Source organism: Gallus gallus, chromosome 17 (genome assembly GCF_016699485.2).
Source record: "Gallus gallus isolate bGalGal1 chromosome 17, bGalGal1.mat.broiler.GRCg7b, whole genome shotgun sequence".
Lineage (NCBI taxonomy): Eukaryota > Metazoa > Chordata > Aves > Galliformes > Phasianidae > Gallus > Gallus gallus.
Genome location: NC_052548.1, coordinates 9,428,241 through 9,449,881, shown reverse-complemented (window position 1 = coordinate 9,449,881; position 21,641 = coordinate 9,428,241). Strand labels below are relative to the sequence as shown.

General features: G+C 39.1%; 1 protein-coding gene across 9 annotated transcripts in view; it reads right to left on the bottom strand.

Moving 5' to 3' along the window:
- RABGAP1 (RAB GTPase activating protein 1) overlaps positions 1 to 21,641 on the bottom strand; it is a 72,688-nt gene that overhangs the window by 37,380 nt on the left and 13,667 nt on the right. For 6 of the 9 annotated variants that reach the window (XM_046901832.1, XM_415391.8, XM_015279575.4 and 3 more), the window contains 11 exons: positions 16,690 to 16,891; positions 11,760 to 11,994; positions 11,041 to 11,245; positions 10,384 to 10,558; positions 9,908 to 10,065; positions 8,656 to 8,766; positions 7,539 to 7,605; positions 7,108 to 7,210; positions 6,446 to 6,615; positions 4,257 to 4,431; positions 2,400 to 2,493 (listed from right to left, as the gene is read on the bottom strand). In XM_046901832.1, the coding sequence (XP_046757788.1) occupies positions 2,400 to 2,493; positions 4,257 to 4,431; positions 6,446 to 6,615; positions 7,108 to 7,210; positions 7,539 to 7,605; positions 8,656 to 8,766; positions 9,908 to 10,065; positions 10,384 to 10,558; positions 11,041 to 11,245; positions 11,760 to 11,994; positions 16,690 to 16,839 (1,643 nt within the window). In that variant the 5' untranslated portion in view covers positions 16,840 to 16,891. Of the gene's footprint in view, positions 1 to 2,399; positions 2,494 to 4,256; positions 4,432 to 6,445; positions 6,616 to 7,107; positions 7,211 to 7,538; positions 7,606 to 8,655; positions 8,767 to 9,907; positions 10,066 to 10,383; positions 10,559 to 11,040; positions 11,246 to 11,759; positions 11,995 to 12,191; positions 16,892 to 19,128; positions 19,161 to 21,641 lie in introns of those variants that run through there. The other 3 variants (XM_046901833.1, XM_040649140.2, XM_025141329.3) reach the window with 3 other exon arrangements.

The window sequence follows — 21,641 nt, the reverse complement described above, 5'->3', positions numbered from 1 at the left end:
TTTCGAACTACACCCAGACATTTAAAGAGCTGCCACTGTTCCACAAGCTATTCTCAACTAAACAGTTCTTTTCAAGTGGGACTGGTTGACAGCTCATAAATTACAGCACAGCAAGTTGTAAAAACTGAACTTAATTTATGCAGTTACAGAAAGTTAAGCTCAACAATCCATTTGTGGCTCATACATTAAATGCCCAAAATACAGAGCCCTTAAATCAAAGAAATTATAATTTGTCTGCAGTTGCAAAAAAAGAAAAAAGAAAAAGAAAACCTATGTAAAATGATTAAGAGCACTGACAGACAATGGCAAAAGCTGAACTTAATTCATATTGATTGCATTCTTTTAATAAACTTGTATTTAATAATCTGCCTTAACAGTCTAGCATACATGGATGACAATTTTATGCAGGCTGGGAATCCTTATTGCCCTCCTCCAGTTCCAGCACAATGATCTGCAGCCATCTGGGCCATGCTGGACATTTAAAGCAGAGTATGTATTGCACAGGAGCTACAATCATTACATCCTCCTTCATTTTGTTTTCTCTAAACAAAATAATTATGATAATGTTTATATAACAATTACACTTACATCTACATACATCTATAACTATGAACTTACATATCACATTTACATATTTATATAAAATACTTACCATACAAAATATTAAAATCAAAGACCAGTCAGTAAAAGCCTATTAAATCAAGGCTTTAGATCAGAATAAGTACAACAGTAATTCTAATGAGTACAGCCATGAGCTTTAAGGCTGTGGCCACACACTATCAGATTTTTCAAAACTATTCTGAGATGAAAAAATTGTGACTCACCAGTTATAAAGTATGAGCCAAACGTTAATAAGAAATCACAAAATACCAGCACACATTTAATTGCTATATAAATCTAATTATAGGATTCTAAAAACCTAGCATGAAACTACCTGAACTCTGATTTTTATGATTTTCAATCCTCTTATGTTAAAAGCTCAAGGATCATTATTTCCAAATACTCATTGTTAGTTAAGAAGGAAAGCCCTTTAACACACATTAAAGCTGTTGTTGCCAGCATTAGCAAAGAAGCACTTCATATCCTCTTAGAGCTGCCAAAACATTTTCAATTGGAGGCAGGTAGCTTAATTATCTTTCAGCCCTCAGAAGAATTACAAAAAACTCAAGTTGAAACTTTCTCATAGCGAATGAACAGAGTTCAGCTGTTAATGGAACTTCTCTAAGTCCAGGAGGAGGAAGAAAAAAGGATCGTAGCGCAGCCACCCTACAGAAGTGTCCATTTCATGCACCCATTCCTATTAACCAAGTCCAACACAGTAGTGCAAAAACAAACCAGCAGTAAAAGCTATTATCTAAATTAGCACTAAGCAACCACAGAAGATAAGAAATAATACTAAGCTGTGATAACCTTAATTCAAAGACTGATGAGACCTGGCTAAGAGGTCACATCAGTACTTTCCCTCTGCTAAAGTGCATTAGACTCTATCTACTCTGCAGTCCTACTCCTTAGATCCAATGCCCTTGGTAAGACCCTTGGTTGCTGTACAGCTCTCATCCTGCTCTTCAATGATGTTAATCAGCAGAAGGCAACAACTAAAGCAAGAGCTGAAACATGGCACATTTGAGCTCAATATGATGTTGTGCTTGTCATCTCTCTTTGCAAAAAGGAAAAAAAAACACCCTACATTTTTCAATAATTAACATCAGTTTCTTAAAATCTCTCAGGCTACTTGAAGGTGGGTGACTAAAAGAACCTTCATTAAAGGAAAACAGGTGCTGCATTAGCAACTTGACTGTCAAGAAATGCTCTTTTTATAAATTGGCATTTTGTAGGGAAAAAAAGTAGAACTCATGTACTTCCCTCTTGGCAGGCTCTAGAGCCATCTTCCTTCAGAGAAGGGAGGAAAAGCATCTTTGCTATCCAAGTACAAATCTCCCATTTTCTTAAGCTGTGGTTACTAAGATATGACAGCTGCAGGGAAAAACGGCTGTGAAATAAATCAGAATTACAAAGAGGAATGGAAGAGATCTATGCAAAATAAAGACAAGAAAATGCACCTCTTCTTTTATTACTTAGCTTAGATTTTTCAGTAACAAAACTCCAGTGAAGCTCACATGTGCGTAACGCACTCATTTTAAGATTAACAATCACCTAAGGAAGCAGCACAAAAGAATTTCTATACCGTATTTAAATACGCACTCAAAACTGAAAATGCTTAAAACATTCCTTGAAGAAATCCAAAGCCAGAGAATATAGGGTGTTATGGGGATGAGACAGGACTAAACTCAAACTAACTTCAGCTGCCTTCTGGAAATAAGAAAAAATCCAGACAGAAGGAGCAAACAGGCTGACAGCATTCAGCATTCTCATTTTCAGAATGCAGTTTTGCCACTCACCATTTGGACAGCAACTCTCCCCACGTCTCCAGAATTTTTTCTGCACACTCTTTGGAAACATCTCCAGAACCACTCAAGAGAGGTTCATCATTGTCTGCCAAGAGAATAGAGGGGATGCTATGAGATCAACAGACATTACCTTACCACAGCACATACAAATATTGCTTCACTAACTGCATTAGTGTGTGGCAAGAGGAATTCCTCATTTGTGGGTGCACTGTTTGTGCACTCAACACAGAGAAGCCAGAAGCAGCCTCTTCTCAGAGCTGCACAGAGATGTGATAAGATGCAGAAGACAAGCTGCAACATGTGAAATTCTGGCTACCAGTACAGAAAAAAAAATAAAAATAAAAATCCCTGAAAATAGCCTAGCTCTGACACAAAGAGGAGGATCTGTACTGCATCACTGGATGTGAGAAACAACAGGACAAGGCTCTGGTCAGCCTATCTAGCTGGATTCCCACTGAGGCAAGACTAGAGACCTTTCCCATAAGTAGTTATACCCAAACTTTTGGAAAATCATAAAAATTCTCAAAGAGCACAATTTTCCCTATCTAAAAAGCTAAAATACTATACAAGCTGAAAAGACAATAAAAGCCATGTGGTTCTACTGACCAGCAGCAGGCTTGCCACGTTGTTAACGTCCATGAAAGTCCACAAAGTATTTTACTTAAACTGTTTTGTACTTCTACTTTGAAACTCAGTACTTTCTGATATTATCTCTAACTTAAACTAAACAGCTTTTTGACTCAAACTTTCAGCTAAGGGAGAACTGAGCAGGGAGTGCTTAGATTAGCATAACCACATAACTTCTGTACTGACAGATAGCTTTAAAGGATCACAACAGGCATCACATACAAAAATACACTTCATTGTTACAGCAGTCAACATTGTTTTTGCATTATTGATGAAACAGCATAGATTGAATTAAAAAATACTATCTTAACTGATACTTGAAATTGTCAGCAATGCAAGAGTTTACATCTACTGTAAACAACAAAACCACACACACACACGTATGTATGTATGTATGTATGTTCCCAGATAGCAAAGGCTTGGAGAATTTTTTATGAATAACATTTTGCAAAGGAATTAAATTCGAAACTAATCTGGTTTTTGTTGGCTTTTTAAATAAAGGGAAAGTAAGGCACAGAAGTGAAACAATTCACTCAAGGTCACATTAAATGTCAGCAGAAAAAGAAAAAGCAGAAACTCAAGTCATCTATATTCAGCTCAAAGCTGTAAGGCCAGATGCTTATATACTCAGAGCTAGTCCATATTTTAGCTCAAGAGATGTTTTTTAAAAAAAGAGAGATTGAAAATGCATTAAGGTTCAGATTAGACAAGTGCTGGTATAGTTTTATGTATTACAGATGTCTATACTTTCCTCTTCACTAAAACACACTGGTCGCTTACATTTTCAAATACCAGCTTCTCATTTGCACTCTCAAATCTTTTCACAGCTGCTCAGGGAGGGGCAGAAGCTACATGATAATCCCAAATTTTTAGCAGCCTCTTTTCACATTGTTCCAAATATATCACACTGAAGATTTTGTGAGGCCTGGGCTGAGCAAAGCACAGACAAACCACAGAAGTGTCAGACAAGGGAGAGGCTGATCCAGGAATGCAGGGGTACTGGTTATTGAATACTCACAGCATTAAAGCAAGATTTAGAACCAAAGAAACAATAAAACAAAAACCAAAAAACCATGAGCAGTAGGCCAAATTCTGATTGGAAAGAATTCAACGTGTTTCATAACTAAGATATATAAACTACATGGTTTTTTGTGTGTTTGTTTCGGGGATTTTTTGGTTCTTGTTTGCTGAAGAATTTAAAGCACACAATCTGTATCTTACCTTCCTCTTCATCATCCTCTGGAGGGGAAGGAATCATTGAGCCCTGTGACCCTGACTGGGGCAGGCGAAGAGAGGGGCTCGCTGTGGTTTTTCTTCTCTCCCTCTCTGATTCACTTTCTAGACACACAACTTCATATAATGTGTCTGAGTTATTCTTTCTGTCCTTTTGCTTTATCTATGAAAAAAAAAAATTACCTTTACCATGAAAAGCTACACAGATCTCCAGGTCACTTCTTAAAGGTTCTACTTCTTTTTGGAACAGAATAGCAGAGAAACGTTTTTACTCGCATTCTGCAGTGAATGACCTTCAATCCCCGCACAACACTGCATGCATCACACAGGCCTGCAAATGTTTCTATCCTAATGCCACTCATCTCATACCTTTCAGAAGAAGTCTAATTACTCTAATTTTCTGGAAATACTGTGAGAACAAAAGGAGAATTCTAACTTAACTTTCCCACCATGTCAATGTCTTCAGCAATGTTTCCAAGTCAGCTATCTGCGCCCGCGCTGCCGTGAGAATACACACACACACACACACACACACACACTCTGCTGGGTTCCAAAGGTTATTAAGTGGTTCTGTATCCCCCTTAATTTTCAATGCTTTCACATCTTCCTTTGCTTTAAAAAGAATTTTTTTCCCTTGTGAAATGTTTCCCAAATTTTAATGCAGTCCAAGAATTTTGATTTTGTTTTGTTATAAAGCAATAAAAATAGAGAACAGAAAAGGAAGGATGAAGAAAAGAGAGAAATAAAAGGTATAATCATACTCTACAGTAAGCTTCCAATGCTCAATTTTACTCTTTGGAGAATTTAAAATGAGAAGAAATTAATCCAAACTAAAAATTACTAAATCACTAAATGTAATCTGAGAAAATAAAATGTCTCTGCTTCCACCATTTCCGAATAAAGAAACACTGCCAAAGTAAGATAAGCCAACTCTACACAGCTGTATTTTTAATAGGCTAGTCATGGCTCCATAGAAACAGGTTTCCCTTCCAGGCTTATCAGGCAGTACATTCTATATTTGTTGCTTCCACTATGAATTCTGATAATCTTCCATTAGTAAACACTGGAAGTTGGACAGTCTGACAGTGCTTTGGAAAGAAAAGAATTAGCTGAGATAAGTCACAATGCCTGTGAATTTAGTAAGACAAAAGATACAGAATTAGCTCGGTAAGACAAGCTTCCTTTAAACCACCAAGAGGAGAAGGTGCTTCTTAGAGGTAGTAAAATATTTATAGCTCAGCAGCCTTAACAGCTCAACATCTCCATGCTCCACCTCAAAGATATCCCAAGTAAATAGACTGATCTAAACCAATTTTTGAAGGAAATTTAGAAGGGCAGTTCCTGAAATGTTTATTCATATTTTAACTAAAAGATAGGACAGACGCAAAAAAGAATCCTTAGCAAACCTCATCTTTGTTACTACCAAGAAATACTGCCACTATATGTTAGTGTTTTAAAGACAAGTGAATGAGGAATACAAACCACCACAGAAAAGTATCCTACTTCATTCAGATCTTTTAAAAATAATACTTGTCAAGAAATCAGAAGGACCATAACCTTGCTTTTTTGCACTGCAACCAGAATTATGAAACCCTGAAAGATCACATACATCCACAATGATGTTTGCTTCTGTATCATTCCATTTCTTAAATCAGGACTTTCAGCTCTAAGAAGTAATTTCTAAAGCAGGAGAATGGCAGCTACATCAAGTACATCATCTCTATAGTAACCTGGACCTTCAATTTTCCAGCCTTATTTTGAGACTAAGTTATTGCCTCATATTGTCATTATGACTATTCTGGACAGAAATAATTATTTCTTTTTAAGCAGATACGGTAAAAAAGTAAGTTGGAAGAAACAGTAAAGTTTTTAAGAAGTTCTAGGGATTTATTTGTGACTGCTTGTATTTTTTCCCTCCTAGGGAAACCAGAGGTATGTGTGAAATCTCTACTTTAACCTATGGGAAACAACTGCAGTGAAATTCTGAATGGCTGACAGGCACACGTAACTACAGTTGTCCTTTACCCTCGGTGCATTTGTATTTATTCTGCATTATACCATAAGCCTACCTCTCGATGGGTATAATCAACCATATCACGATAACCTTTGAAAAACAACCCTGCCAAATCACAAATTAACTGTAGGTGAAAAAAAAAAAAGAAAGAAAAAAGTGTTACCTGTTTTAATTTCAGGAAAAAATTTTCAGTGGAGCTACGTTTGCTGAAGGGCCAGAACAACCTCTCATTAGGTGAACAAACTCTCACTTTAGTCTCCAAGATGAATCGAACAGGTTCCTGAACCTCAGTTATCACCAAATCCACAGCAGTAGTCATGAACAGTACTTTATCTAGAGAGAAATCCCAAAGCAACAATAAGAGAAATACCCACAGTACAGATCTATCACCTAGCTAAATAACATTTTATTCGCTTTTAGAAATAAGTTACCTACAAAAAACTCAAGTCTTACCTCACTAAACAGCGAAAAAAACTTGGAAGCAGAAAAATCTGAACTGATCACCGAAACTAAGCGAAGAGGAAGCCTGCAGTAGTCTATTCAGTGCAATTCTCAATGGGATTCTTAAACTCTAACAGAGAACAAGGATGCTGCATCCTGTCCCCACACCTATACAGCCTCTCATCGAGACACAGTTATTCTTACAAGGTATTATTCCTAAACATAGGACTTTTCTTCTATACTTGTTTTGTTTCTGAGATTATATTCCATATTATGAAGTATATTCTTTGTGCAAGATGCATCTTAAAGAAAGGAGAATTGATCTAGTCCTCCCTGTATAAATTATCTACCTTGACTATGGATAAAATCTGGCCAGGTTCATACCTTTTGGTGTTTCTTCATTTACAAATTGGAAGTGTGGAGATTTTTGATTCCAGCTACCAGTGATCACGTATGATTTTCCATCAGAACTTTTACCCATCGACTCCTGGAAACAAGGAAGCTTATCAATCTTTATTTAAATTAAAGCAACTTCTATATTACAAGAGCTTCAGCTACATAAAACAGCTCCAGCAGAGGTGAGGCAAGGGCACATGAAGTTCATTTTGCATGATCCTATAACAGAGATAATCTTCTGAAAATAAAATCAGAGGTAACAATTCAACCCAATTTTCCAGGGCAACACTCAAGAGCATGATGTACACTATCAACACAATAAGTGTGTCTAAGCATCTAAACCTTTTCTGTCTACCCTGAGATCATAAGCAATCATAGTTACAACAAGTGACTAGATTTTGTTAATAGAAGACCCTTACCAAATCTAAAAGGTGCATGTCACCACTCCGAACATCTTTCCCACGGCTCAGGAGGAGGCCAAAACATCTGGAAAGTCAGGCAAAAGAAATGAATCTGCAAAAATTACTACTTATAAACAAATCATAGGCATTCCTTGTCTAATTATTCCATCACACACCACAAGCAGCCCACGAATGCAGTAACAAATGTCAACAATTCTTGACATTTGAGCACAGTATCAAGCACACCAACCAAAACAATGTCAAGCCAATATTAAAAATGTCAAGCAAAATTTCACAAGAATATTTACATTATGATTTTATCCTGCTTATAGTGGCCTGTACAGTTCAATTATCTTTGTTTGCAAAGATAACTGCGTGTCAAACAATCTCCTAACAAGAGCTCCCTATTCTGCAGGTAGGACAGTACTGCCCCTCTTCTTCTCTTTTTGTTTTTTCTTGTTTGGTTGGCTGGTTTGAGACATATTTGCATAGAATTTCACCTTTGATACTGACAAGAATCAGGAAATTCCGCACAAAGTGCAAGGATCTGTCTTCTGTGGTTTTATTTTTCATAAATACCACCCACTGAGTTATATTCCACTTCATCCTCTGGTTGACCACACTTCCTAAAGTTCCTGCTTTTTGTCAGACTGCAGAGTTTGGCAGAAGCTGCATCTTTTCTCTGTATTACATAAAACACTAAACTCTGTCAGTCATCAAAAACTGCCCATTTATTTCCATGAAGTGAACAATTTGAAGTCTGAACTCTCCTCTTCCCTACAAAGGTGCTTCATATTCTAGAATTCCAGACCGCAGCAGATTCAAAGCATATGTACAAGAAATATTCTCAGATGCAACGAAGAGGAAAGGAATGTTTTTGAACAGGCTAGAGGAGATATGACCACTGGCTAAACAAGCAGACCTGTGCAAGATTTCACTGTGCCTGCATTGTGCCCCCTGTCACACACATGCTGAACAAGCAGCCAGATCTTCTGCACAGTTCCACTCAACTCAGAGGCGTGGAATTAAGTTATATAAACAGAGTATTCATAGAACAGTTATTAAGCTGCTGCCTCAGAAGAAAGAGCACAAAACATCAAATAAAAATATATATACTTTTAATTCATACAATTACCTCTCAATAGCAAGCTCCTTATTAGTTGTCTGTTGGACATAAATCACTATCTTCTTATCTATTCCTTGGCGGAGTTTAAAGCACTGCCTGTCCTTGTCTTTGGGAACTGCACTGTTATTTACCAGAAAGGGAAAAAAATATTCAGAACATCATTTATCTGTATTCTTTGAATGTATCAAAACCAGCATCAGACATTTGGTGAAGCCAGCTTCTTATATTAAAGAATTCAAGATCTTTCTTCCGTGCACACTACCATCAGTAACATGAAAGAAATGAAAATGTAATTAAGTGATAATATTTTATCACAATTAGGTGAAAACCAAGTACACTTAGTTTTCAGAATAAAAACTGTGGTGTTTATACTATATGGCTAATTCTTGTGAGATTTCCAGCAGCATTTTAAGAAAGTTTCTAAATACTGATTCCTTGTATTACTTAATAGATAGCAATTGCACGTTATTACTTAAACACAGCAGCACATCACTTTCTTCTTTCACAAGGGGGGCAAACACTGTTTCTTTTAGAAATCTTTCTAAAAGTTGTTTTAATTTCCAGTATAAGTATTCCAAGAATAGGTCTGAACTTGAACAGATCATACAAGAATTAGTGTCAAACCTTTAAAGCCAGCTATTTGAAATAAAACCTTACAGTACACCCAACGTAGAAAGGATTCTACTTTGCTGGGATGGTTTTACACTACCTGCACCATAGTGGCTATGCCAACATTGGTACCGTGCCAGCAGGACTGAACATCACCTAGTGTACCACCATGTGCTGCAGCTACACATCCTGGCAATTGCTGCTGCTGCGTCTGAGCCCAAGAACCATCTGTATCTTTCATGTTCAGGCTCTGAGCTAATCATTTTTCAGCTGCTAGCACTTGAGCAGTCCTTTGGATTGTCTACAATGGAAGGTGCTGAATAAATACTGGATTATGAGATGTGCTTTATTTATTTATTTAATAAAGAAAGCTTAAGCTAGAATGCAAATCCAAGAAGAGAAATACTGCTGAAGCTGTGGCTGAGAGCCAAGTCAGAATATTTGGCTCAACAAGTCAGAACATTTGGCAGACATGCCGTACTGAAATAAAGACACTTCAGCAATTACAGGAGACTATAAATGGCTGCATTAAACATCTAAGGGCACTGTGTATAGGCTGAGCAGAACAAAAAAACAACTTCTAGCAGACCCATTCCCTTGCTTTCCAATAGGAGAAACAGATGCTGTACGCACAAGAATGAAAGAGCTATACCTGAAATAACCTTTCCCATCATCTTCTTTGATTTCCAGTGACACAGAGAAGGTGAAAATATCACTGTCTGGAGTCTGTGGGGTGGCAATGGCTGAGAGCGGGGTTTGTTTGGCAGAACGACGAAAGGCAGTGGCAAAGCTGTACAGTATTCGGCTCACCTGCAGTTACACAGCACCAAAGAAAGTTCAGAAACACAGAAGTGAACAAAACGTAGCACAGCTGAAAACTGATCTGAATTTTTGCTTGCTAACACAACGAGAAATAACTGTATAGAAGTGCTTGCAGCTGCTGTAGGTCTAATTAACTTTTCCTACACTTCTTAGAAAAAGAGAACATTAAATATGCATTCTCATTTCATATCTGAGGTATGAAAAGTAATGAATTGTATTACCTCTAAAGTGCCTGATATAATTCTGCTCTATCTTGGAAATAACTTTTATGTTTACATAATTACTTGACAAAAAGATTCAACTCACAGCCTCTTGAATCTCGCATCGGAAGACGTGAATCCTGAAGAGTTCTGCATTGTAGTGGCTTTCAGTGAAAGCAAAGCAATCACATTCAGGGGTCCCATCATGCCCTCGTACACAGAAAAGGATTTTATAGATTGGATAATTTGCTATTTCTGTGTTCGTCTGAGGATCTAAAAGTCTGTAAAAAGAGAGACAGAAAAGAAACCCTGCAGTTTTAGAAGAATTATTTCAGCCAGCCATTAACTTGCAAGCCTCGACAATTTATTAGTACTGGAGAATGTACATCATACAAAAACTAATATACAGAACTGTCATCCCTCATCCTGCTAAGCCTTGTGTACCAGCAGCTATCCAGCCCCACAAACAAAATATTTTCCAGGCTATTTCCAAAATGTTTAATCAATCATCACTCCCACCATGGCTTTTGTGGCATCCTGGGTCACCACTGTATTTCATACTGACCCTTGGGCGTAAAGTATCATTGGTAAAAGAATCTGAAGCCCCACTTTTCACAGATCTCTTTAAAATCCACATTTTCCACTAAAAGAAATCCTAAGTTGCTCAAGGCTTCTCCAAGATAAAACAGTAACTTATTCCCTTTGCTGGAAGATAATAACATCAAGTGGACAAAGCCAGAGTGCAACTGAATGAGCTTCGTACCTCACTGTTCCTTCAGAGACATTAGGCACTGACAGAGTCACATCTAGAGAAATCTGGCACTGGCTTCGTAGGATGCACATCATTCTGAGGGCTTCCACTTCACTCCGGGGAGCATTCACAGAGGCACAGCCTAAGTAGGTGAGCTTGCTAAATACCACACTGTCCTCATCAGTCACAGGTGTAAAAGGGCTCAAATCCCCGCAATCTAGGGTAAGACAAAGTTGGACATAAGAAAAAAGACAAGGCATAAATAAGTAAATTATCAGAGATTGACCAACTGCACATAAAAAACAACTAAGAAACACATTACAGAAAGACTGGTCAGACCAAAACAGTGCAGAAAAACTCTGCCTGAAAGCAAGTTACTGACAGCAGGGAACACTGCCATCCAAACTCTACAATCAGTTCACTGAGAGAGCTTTGTGATACGCGTGCGCCAATTTTCCCTGCAGTAGTAAGATGTACAGACAAGCTAAACAGATTAATTTTTTTACACAGCCAGGCAAATAACCATAATATTTCTGCACAAGGCCAGTACAGAAAGTGTTTTCAGAGGAAAAAATGGTTCAGCATATAGTAATTCTTGAATCACCCAACCTGTACTAGGTGATTTTAATGAGAAACAGGGACAGTTGGACACACCTGTACCTAAAGCTCTCTTGTCTTTCCCCAGATAAAGCTATTTCAGAACCACCAGGTATTCCCCATTTTTTTCTAACCTCCCTGGGATGGTTTCACTGGCAAACTCATTTCTGGTTTTTGGAGTCCTGCCACCGACACCGGGTTAATGGTAGAAGATGCTGAAGCTTCAAGGACAACAGGTTCTTCCCCATCACCATCAGTCCTAACTTCATCGCCATGGTCTCGGTCACTTGACTGATCTTCCATGGGTGGATCCATCAGCACGTCTTCAAGTTCCCTCTGCAGCTGCTGTTCGCTTCCATTCCCAACAATCTAAGTGCCACAAACAGAGTTGGGACACAAAAGACCATTCAATTAAAAAAAAACCAACAACAACAACAAAAAAACCACCACCAAACCACCACTCTTCAGACACAGAGTCAGTCACCAGCTGCTCCACCAACCAAAACAGCAGTTAACAAATTTAACATGGGGGCCATAAACACAAATTGCAACATGCAAGTGCTCACCAGATCAGATTCTATCCACCCTGCTTTAGCAAACTAACAAAGGGAGCTGAAAGTAGGAATTTCCCAGTACCAGAAAAAGTGAGATTACTTTTAACTAGCCTATAATCTTCAGCTACAAAGGCTGGCTTATGGCAGAGGAAACTTGGACAAGTACCCACTACAGTGGTCTCAATTGGTTTCAATTCTCAAAATGGTACCAGGAAGGACCAAATATAATTAAATCTGCTAAGTGGCTCATGGGTAAGATCTTAAGGTTTCACAGGAAGAGAAGAATCTGGAACGGGATTATGACATCATGCTGAGGAGAAGTCACATTTACTTCCTAACCCTCATCTTCAGCCTGACCTTGTACTCCTTGAAGCCAACAGGAAAGCATGCAGCAGCCTAAGTGGTGTGAAATTTTCATCCCAACTTTAGTATTCTTTTGATGATTCATCACAGAAGCAATTAAAAGAATCTTGCACAAGCATGTGGTCAAAGGCATAATCCCTTTAAGTATCAAGTTTATTGTTCAGGTTTATGCAGACATTCCTCCAAAAGATGATGATGGAAGAAGATATGCCAAAGATATGTTTTACTGTACACCATTGATATGTTTTGCAACAAAATATGACAGATCAATGAAAATGTACTACCTGCCCCATTAAAGTCTACCTATTTAAAATACTAAAATAACTTCTGTTTTTACAGAACTATATACTATGGAACTTAAAATTCTGGCACAAACTGACATCTATCTCAAGCTCGGGAGTACAAATCAAACAACTCCAAACACCAACCTACTGTATTTGGTACAACAATCTGTATTAATAAATTACACCTATATACTACCCTATCAAACATATCTTGGAAATAATAGTTCCTAAAAATAGCAGGAACAAGTAAAGCACAAGCTCGAGCTGTTTACAGTGCATCAGGAAACAGGCACAAAAGGAAGAAAAAGACAGGGGAGATTTACATAGGATGTAATGTTATATATGAGCAGCAGAACACAGCTCTGAAGCACTGCATTGATCCAACTTCACATATAAGTTTCACGTAAAGAAAAGCAAAGCCAATGCCTGCTTCCATGTATTTTATGAATTGAGGAAAGTCTAGATTTAACTGTTCTAACACATAGCATAAAAATATACAGGGGAAGTTCACAGCATCAGCAAAGAGCAGCAGCCTGCAGAGTAGAATCTTCCTAGTAAACATTCCAAGAACTCAAGCTCAAAATCAGAGTCCTCATTTTAAAAGTAATTTTAAAAATGTCTGCAAGAAAGCCTTCCTTCTCAAGCCAGGCTACCCACCAAAAAAAGTCTGAAAGCAACATCAAATACACTTTTGGACTGAAGGATTTCTGTTGTTCTCATAATCCCAAGAATCAACAGCAACGAACCAATTGTCCAAGAAATAAGGCCTAAAATATGAACAAAGGCCAACTTCACCTCTTGCACAATCCCATCAATTCACCGCATTGTGGGAAGAGCAAACATGAGGTGTAAACTTGTTTGAAACACTGCTACAGTCCCCAAACCAATAAGAGGCAGCACAGAAGAGTGGAGCAGAGCTAATGGCAGCAATGAATAAGCAGTGTGGATCTAATACGTACGTTCATGTAGGTCTGCTTGACATGGAGGACAGAAACCATTTAGCCTGGTTGATGGTTTCTCTATTTCTCACAACACTGTAAGCTAATTTGACCTTAACTTTTCCAGAGTATATAGCCTCCTTCAAAGGTACCTTTACAGTGCCACAAAGCATTTATTAGAAGCATTGGTTACTGCCTTCTCCTCACTCACATGCTCCTGGACTCTGCTGTGCATTAGTTCAGCTCACAGCACCATTACCTAGAACTCTAACTTAGCAAAGGACTTGCAATGCAAGGCTTAGGTTTAATCTACAAATTTGACAGCCCACTGCATTCTGCAAACACAAGCCTAGATTCTAGCACCATCGTCAGACTGCATTTAGCAAATGTAGGATCCTCAAACTGCTTTTCTAAAGAAACAGAGCACCAGAAAAAGACTTCTGCTCAAACACAAACCTAAGCTTATTCTCTGTTTCTCTTGGTGGGCTCATCATAGCAAATGGGTTTTGACATCTGCAATTCAACCTTGTTACATATATCAAAGCAATTGCTTCTTCCTTGAAAAACCCTTCATCCCTGTTTGCTCCTACCAAATGCCTAACTTCAGGTCTCATTTTGTAGTTAGATTGTTTCCACACACTTTAACACTTAGATATCACTGCGACAGTACTTTCAACAGTCAGTTCTCTGACAACCTTGAAAACTCCATTTATCTGTTCACACAGATAAACGGTTCAATAATACAGTAAAATTCTCTACTGAAGGGCTATTTGAGGACTAAAAAAAAAGGATAAAGAACAAAGCTATATTCTGGAGTAATGTCTATATTCTTGTAGAAAAACACTAGAGACTATTTCTGACTGTAAGGCCAGCTAAAAGGACTTCCTAGCCTTAAGCAGAAGGAAGGTTACATAGGAATTTTCCTACTGACAGAACTTAAACTGAGCACCGACTGCTTATCTAAGGCATAACGTTTCCATTAATCACACAGGTGACAGCCAATAACGGAGCAGTACGTACGCTCAGACGTCGGGAAATGGAAAGGCTCAAGGTGAACTGCTTGGTTCAGGGATTGTGCTCAGTCCTGGCACCAAATTCAGAAAGAAGCTTATCTTTAAGACCTGCAAAAGCCTGTGACATTTAGCACCAAGCCAGGGAACAGCACAACTTTCCTGTACAATTGTTCATTATTGGAAAGCAGCAGTACTAATGCTCTCCTTTCCCCATCAAGAGGTTGAGCACACCTGGAGCTAGTCTTTTATAAACTACTTTGGAAGTAAACATATACAGAAAAGTTGAGTAGGATGTTTCAGGAGTCAGTCTGAAATAGATTAAAGTTATTCTTCTCTGAAATACTTGTAATTCTTATGAAAATGACTTTATACACACGTCCCTTTAACGCTTTGATTGTACTCAACAAGATGCATCCTATCATACTAACAAACCAGGAAAGCCACTGTAAGGCAGTCCTTAGACAAGCAATACAAATCTCTCTCTTGTGGAGTGAGAGTTGTTGCAGACTATGGCATTTTACATCTCCAAACTTTGTTTGGGAATAACAGCATGGAACGAAAAATTTGGTGGACCATGAACGTCCCCTGGGATCTCAAATGAGGCACTGTGACTTTGTGATGTATATCACTTACATTACCAGGTAGGCATTCTCAAGGTAAGGACCACTACAGATGGAAACCATACTGCATTCTGAAGTACTTATAGCTGCTGGCATATGCAGCACCTACAAACGAGCACGAGGTTACAGTCTTGTGTCAGGTTGCAGTCTTTAAGCAAGTTTTACAGAACACCGTGCTGATTATTGAAGAAATTACAAATATTTGCAGACTATCCATCTATGAGGTGAAGATACAAATTCTGCAACTGCAATAAATTGTAAGTAATTAAACAAAAGACCTCAAGACTTAAGAAGCAAAATTAACTGGAAGTCTTTTGTAAAAGAAAATAGCCACTATACCAGACTGAATTATGTGGGACTCAAATCAATGCAAGAAAAACAAAGAAAGCAATTGGAAGTAAAAGATAAGCAAAGGCATCAAGAAATGTTCAATAAAGTCTCTGTTCCAACTGCTGCTAAGGAAAAGAGGAATACCCAGTCCACCAGATGGCACACAATTTTTATCGTCTTTAAAGACGTTATTTTAAAGACATAGATGTGACTGTAGTCTCTTGCAACTGTGGAATAGGTCTTTCCATCTCCCACCAAGAACACGCTAACCTGAAACACTACAGGAAACATTCAGCCTTTAACACATTAGAAAGAAAGAATTCTGAGTGACCACCTTATTAGTGTCACTTTGCTAAAGACTTGTGAAATATATATTGGGATGAAAGATTTTCTCTAAGTAACTGAAAAAAAGAAAACGAAGCGATGAAGGTCTCTGTCCAGAAATATCCTTTTAAAAGTGAGAAGATGTCAGTGCCCTTCCAATGCACAGAAGCCTACCCACGTAAGCCTGTATTCTCAGATTCATGTCAAGTTGTTAGTTTTAACTACACCTTCACATTTCTTAAAGAGAATGTTTCACAATGGGGAAAACTTTAATACATAATTGAATTTAAAAATACGTACAAATCAAATGTGTGTTAATGTTGTTTTCTACCTGAAAGCTGTGAGGAAATCACAGTTTCAAGTTCTTAACACTGTTTCATACTAAAGACTTCATAAGGGATTCAGTTAAGTGGGGAAAAAAAAACAACCCACAGGTAGTGATGGATAAAGCACTTATACAAAACCTAATTATCTCCTTGACATCACCAAAGTAATGTAGAAACTACTGGCAAAATCAGTTCTTGAATAAGTCCTCCTTTCTGTCAAGTTTTCCACAATAAAGAAGTCCCTCTTTAAGCTCTCCTAAGGTTAGTTTGAATTAGAAGAATAGTGAACAAACTCAGGTTATTAATTCTTACCTTCAGTCCTGTTTTTTCATCATCACTACCATTATTTGTAGATGGTGTTTCATCCCCTTGCCTGGAAACCAAGACAAAATCTTCACTGTTAAGAGTGGATACCGAGTCTGAAGAGACACTGATTTTTCCAACAGAAGCCTTGTCATCCATGACTTAAAAAGGAAGTTCGACTCATGAATGAGATTAAATATTTTATAAACTCCTGAAAAACAAAAATCATAAAAATACTTATATAAACTTCATGCTAAAACGCTCAAATGTTTCTTCAGAAACCTGCTGACTACTTAAAAAAAAAAAAGAAACATAACACATCTGACAGCATAACCAAGTCACAGCTCTTCTGTCAGTGTACACTAATGGTCCTGCTTTGCTTTTCCTAAGAAGCACACTACTATCAGATCACCGGCTTCCACAGCTCACACATGGGAAGTTAATGCATCTTTTTGCAGCATTTCATGATTGTATCACACGCTGCTGTACACATAGCACAAAATGGGCCCTTGGAGCATCTGCTACACGTGGTGACAAGGGACTTGTCTTAAGGCCAGAACTACACGGTCCATTTCCTTTCTTCAGATAATCCATCTCCCTTCATCTATGCTCACACAAAAAAACCCACAATTTCTGTAGCTACTGGAGCACACTGCAGCCACATTCCCAGCTCCCAGAAAAGAGCTAGATCCAACCCTTGGTATTTTTGCACTAAAGATGCTCTAGAACCGTGGGACATACAGTGCTCTGTGAGCCTACACTGAATCTTCTGTATTGTAAGAAACAATAAAAGAAAAGATTCCAAGAAGCGGGAAGAACAGTGTGGGCTGGATCAGTACTGAGAATCAGAGCCAAAAGAGGATTTTAAAAAGCTAGAACTGGCACAGAGAGATCCTTGAAGAAAGGAACAAAAGGTGAAGTTCAGCTGCACACCTTGAACTCTACAACACAGATTCTCAGAATCAATGGCTCAAAACAGACTGCTGTGATAAAAATGGCTGACAAAATTTCCCAGAAACCCAAACACACCCTTATCACAACGCCTTGGGTCTTTACATAATTCCAAGCACACCCAAACCCAAGCGCCTTTTCTACCTAAGCTCTGCCTTCCACTCAGAGGAGCACAGTCCCAACCTGGGAGCAGCAGAGCAGCCAAACACAGCGCACTGGTATGTCCAGCACAGCTCATCACATTCCTCTCTGAACCAAGAACAAAGCATCTGAAAATAGCAAAGCCTGCTTTTATTTCTATCAATACCCTTCTCCCCCTCCACAGCCACCAACATGACTTGAACATCTGCCAGGATGACAACACTCTTTTTCCTCTGGGTTATTTTCAACCTGATCACTCTGAGTCCCTCACAGCCCTGAAAAACCTTACACTGGACAACAGAAGCGGTGCGTATGACGAATAATGGATGTGGGTTGTTCACTGATGTGTATACCTGTGATTACTTGCTTTCATGTTCAGAAGTATGTATGATATTTACATATCCTTTTTGGAAAGATGCATTGACTTTTAGTGACAATTACTGGCTAAGAAATGTAGACAGTTTTAAAAGTTCCACCACCGCACGTGGCCATCTGCCACGAGGTGCAGATACCTTAAAGGTGGGGCACGGCTCTCACTAATTTCTAAAGAAGTTCCTTACTGCATCATCTACAGAGAATCTGAAAATAAATGAAATCAAATATACTGAAACACAATATAAGTAAGCTTCAAACATTCGCAAATCCCCTCAGCTGCACTGTTTTCATTCACACGGTGCAAACTCATCCACCACACAAAGGCAGCGCAAGCGGAAGAGCTGCTTTTGATCACACCTAGCTGCGAAGATCACCCAGGCGAGGATCAATTCAGCAATTTATTTTGCCATACTGTGCCTGTCTTTAAGTGTTAATTTCACCTATTTCCAAATTCTTTCAATCCAACACCTTTCACCAGCATTAACTTCAATTACAGGAAAACTATGCTGCACTTTCATACGCTCCTTCTTGTGGCAGCGTGCTGCAAACAGCACACGCTCAGTGCAGGGGCACCACTGGTTCAGCCCAACCCCTGCAGCAGTTTCACAACCCAGAATTGCAACAGCAGAAGGTCCTGGTTAGCCCAACTTTGCCAACTTTACATTGAGCAAAACTCTTACTGATATTGCACAAGATAAGAAAGCACAGGAAAGGGGACAATGCAGAAGACTACTGCAAGAGGCTTTTGTTTATTAGTGATGCACCACATTGCCCAATACCTCTGGAACCAGCAACAGAGGTTGGGATTAACGCCCAAATAGCTCAGTTGCAAAAGCACTGCCCTAAAATACCAAAAACACTAAAATATCATCTGAAGTTGGCCAGAATTTCCATATTCCCCCACTTTGCTTCCCATGCACTTCATTTCCCCCACTGCTCCGTACCACTCTTTCAGGCAGATTGCCTCACAAATCGCTTTACCTGAATTGGAAACTCATAATGGCAAAACCCACAGCAGAAAGCCTCTGAGCTCGTTAAAGCACACACTGGTGCAGAAGGGTGCACATCAAAGCCCAGCAGAGCAATGACGTGCAGCAGCTCATGACTGAAATCAAAAAGGGAGAACACCAGCAGCGGGGACAGCGCGTCAGCACCGCCTGCAGCCGTCCCAAGGACCAAAGCGTCTGTTCTTGCAGTGTGGGGAATCAGGAGAAAGGACCCCCAGCCAAGGGCTGACCTCGAGTTTTAAGGTTCCTCTGAAGAAGCCAACATCTCAGCCCTTGCAAGGGAAGAGACCACTTTGTTTCAATGCAAATAAAATACAAGTTTTCACATAGTTCTGTCCCTGACACAGAACTACAGCTCAGTAAGGCATTTGCCTGAAGGTGCCTTTAACCTCCACGGGAGACAGACGTTGGGCACAACACATACTGAGAAGCAAATTTTTATTAACTTCTCTGCTTATCTGTGTAATTAAATAGGTTTCCTGGCCTCTCCCCTCAAAACAGACCATTGGAAAAAGCTGCAAATGAGAAATGCAACATGGCTGGCTCTTGGGTCACTGCTTTCAGTTTTGTTTAAATTTCTAATTCTCTGTAGGGTTCTCCTTCACTCTATGCTTGCAGTTGTTACACATAGTTTGGTTCTTGGACTTGCAATATTTTATAAGTATCCTTGTTCATCTCTTAAGCAACCACCCAGCTGTAGCAGCCTCCTTACTCTGGCTATTTAAGTTAACATTAATCAGACACCAAAGACACCACGCGTCATGCTAAGATCTCACGTAACTGGAAGGCAAACCCATCAAAGTTGAAGAATGGTTTAACAGATTTATAAAATATCTGTCCTTTAGAATCACAGAATCATTAAGGCTGGAAAAGACCTCTCAGGTCACCAAGTCCAACTACCATCCCCACTATGCCGCTAAACCAGGTCCTTTACCTTCCTACTCTTTCCCAGGAATGTAGCACCTGACCTGCAACTCGCAAACAAAAACTTTCATTGCAAGGACAGTCAGAATAAATTTAAATGAGATTAAAGCAAATAGTATATAAAAAATAAAACCTTCCATTTTGTATTGCTGAGAAAGAGCAAAGCCCAAATGAAACCTTGTGACACTGCAACAAGGGAAGCATATCACACACAACCAGGGCAGCTTCACTCCACTTCAAAGACCACCTGGTTTGCAGTATTTAGAATGGCCACAGTATCTCAATATGCCAGAAGGAAAGCAAAAGAATACAAGGCTTCAGTTGTGAACTTCTCCAGCTGCTCAGAACAGCAGTTAATTCACATCAGCACCAGAAGTAGCATTGAATTTAGAGGTGAACAAACAAAACACCTGGAGTTTTCATGCTTATTCTCACTTCTGCCCTGAAAACAACTGTGCAAAACTAGAGAGGAAAGCTGATCTTTTCTCATTCAGAACCCTTTCAGCTTTTACACTTCAGAAGCAGTTCCTACAGCAATTGCACAGAGCGCAGCCTGGCCGAGAGATGCACCAGGTGCAGAGGAATGATACAGTAACGTGACTTAGATTATTGAAAACAAAATTACCTTAAACAACAAAGTTAAAAAGCTTGGCATGCAGAACAAACCTAAATCCTCTACCCCCAAAAAATAATAAAAACCCACTACGTACAAAGCTAAGAATCATGAAATACAGGAGGTAGCACACAGCTGGGACACTGAGGGGACTGACTCCGTGTAAATTCATCACTGAAAGTAACACCATTTTTGGTGTTACTTTCACATGTTTCATGTGCAAAACACTATTTCTTTGCTATAACAGAACTCAACAACAACAATCACAGCCCAAAGTAAGCAGAAGTTCTCCTTCTCTGGATTCAGTTGGGGTGAAAGGTGGAATGTGTAGTGGAGTTCAGAAGCTTTAAGAAGGACTAGCCAAAGCTGGCTTATGACAAATAAGGCACCATTCCTTAGGATTCCTGGCTCTTTATGGGCTTTGACATCTGATATTCCCCCCCCCCCCCCCCCCCCCCACTTTCAAATAATGCACATTTATTGCTTTATAAATACACAGTGAGTCCTGAAAAAAATCCTGGTAAGTGCTAAAGCACAGCACTGTCTGACAGGCAGCTGCCCAGATTCTGTCTGAGCAGAGCAAGACATTGTAAGAACAAAACTGGTGTCACACTGACAGACGTGTGGAAAAGGAGCCGTGGTTTGAATTCTTCCGAGCATATACCTGCAGCAGTATTCTATTGCAGCTGTGGGAAGAAAACATGCAAGGAAGATCAATCACCAGCAGCCTTCTTCTCACGTATCACATGCTTAGCCTGCATAACCCTATGTTTGATCTTCACCCACCACTCCTTCAAGGAAACAGCTACAGCCTCGCCTTCCCCGTGCAAAACGTTCTCAAAGGCAATCAGAAGCAGTTTGCACTCAGAACAGAGCAATAAAACCTCTGGAATATTGCATGTGAAAATAAAGATTTTGGATGACTGAAGAGAGCAAATTATATACAAACA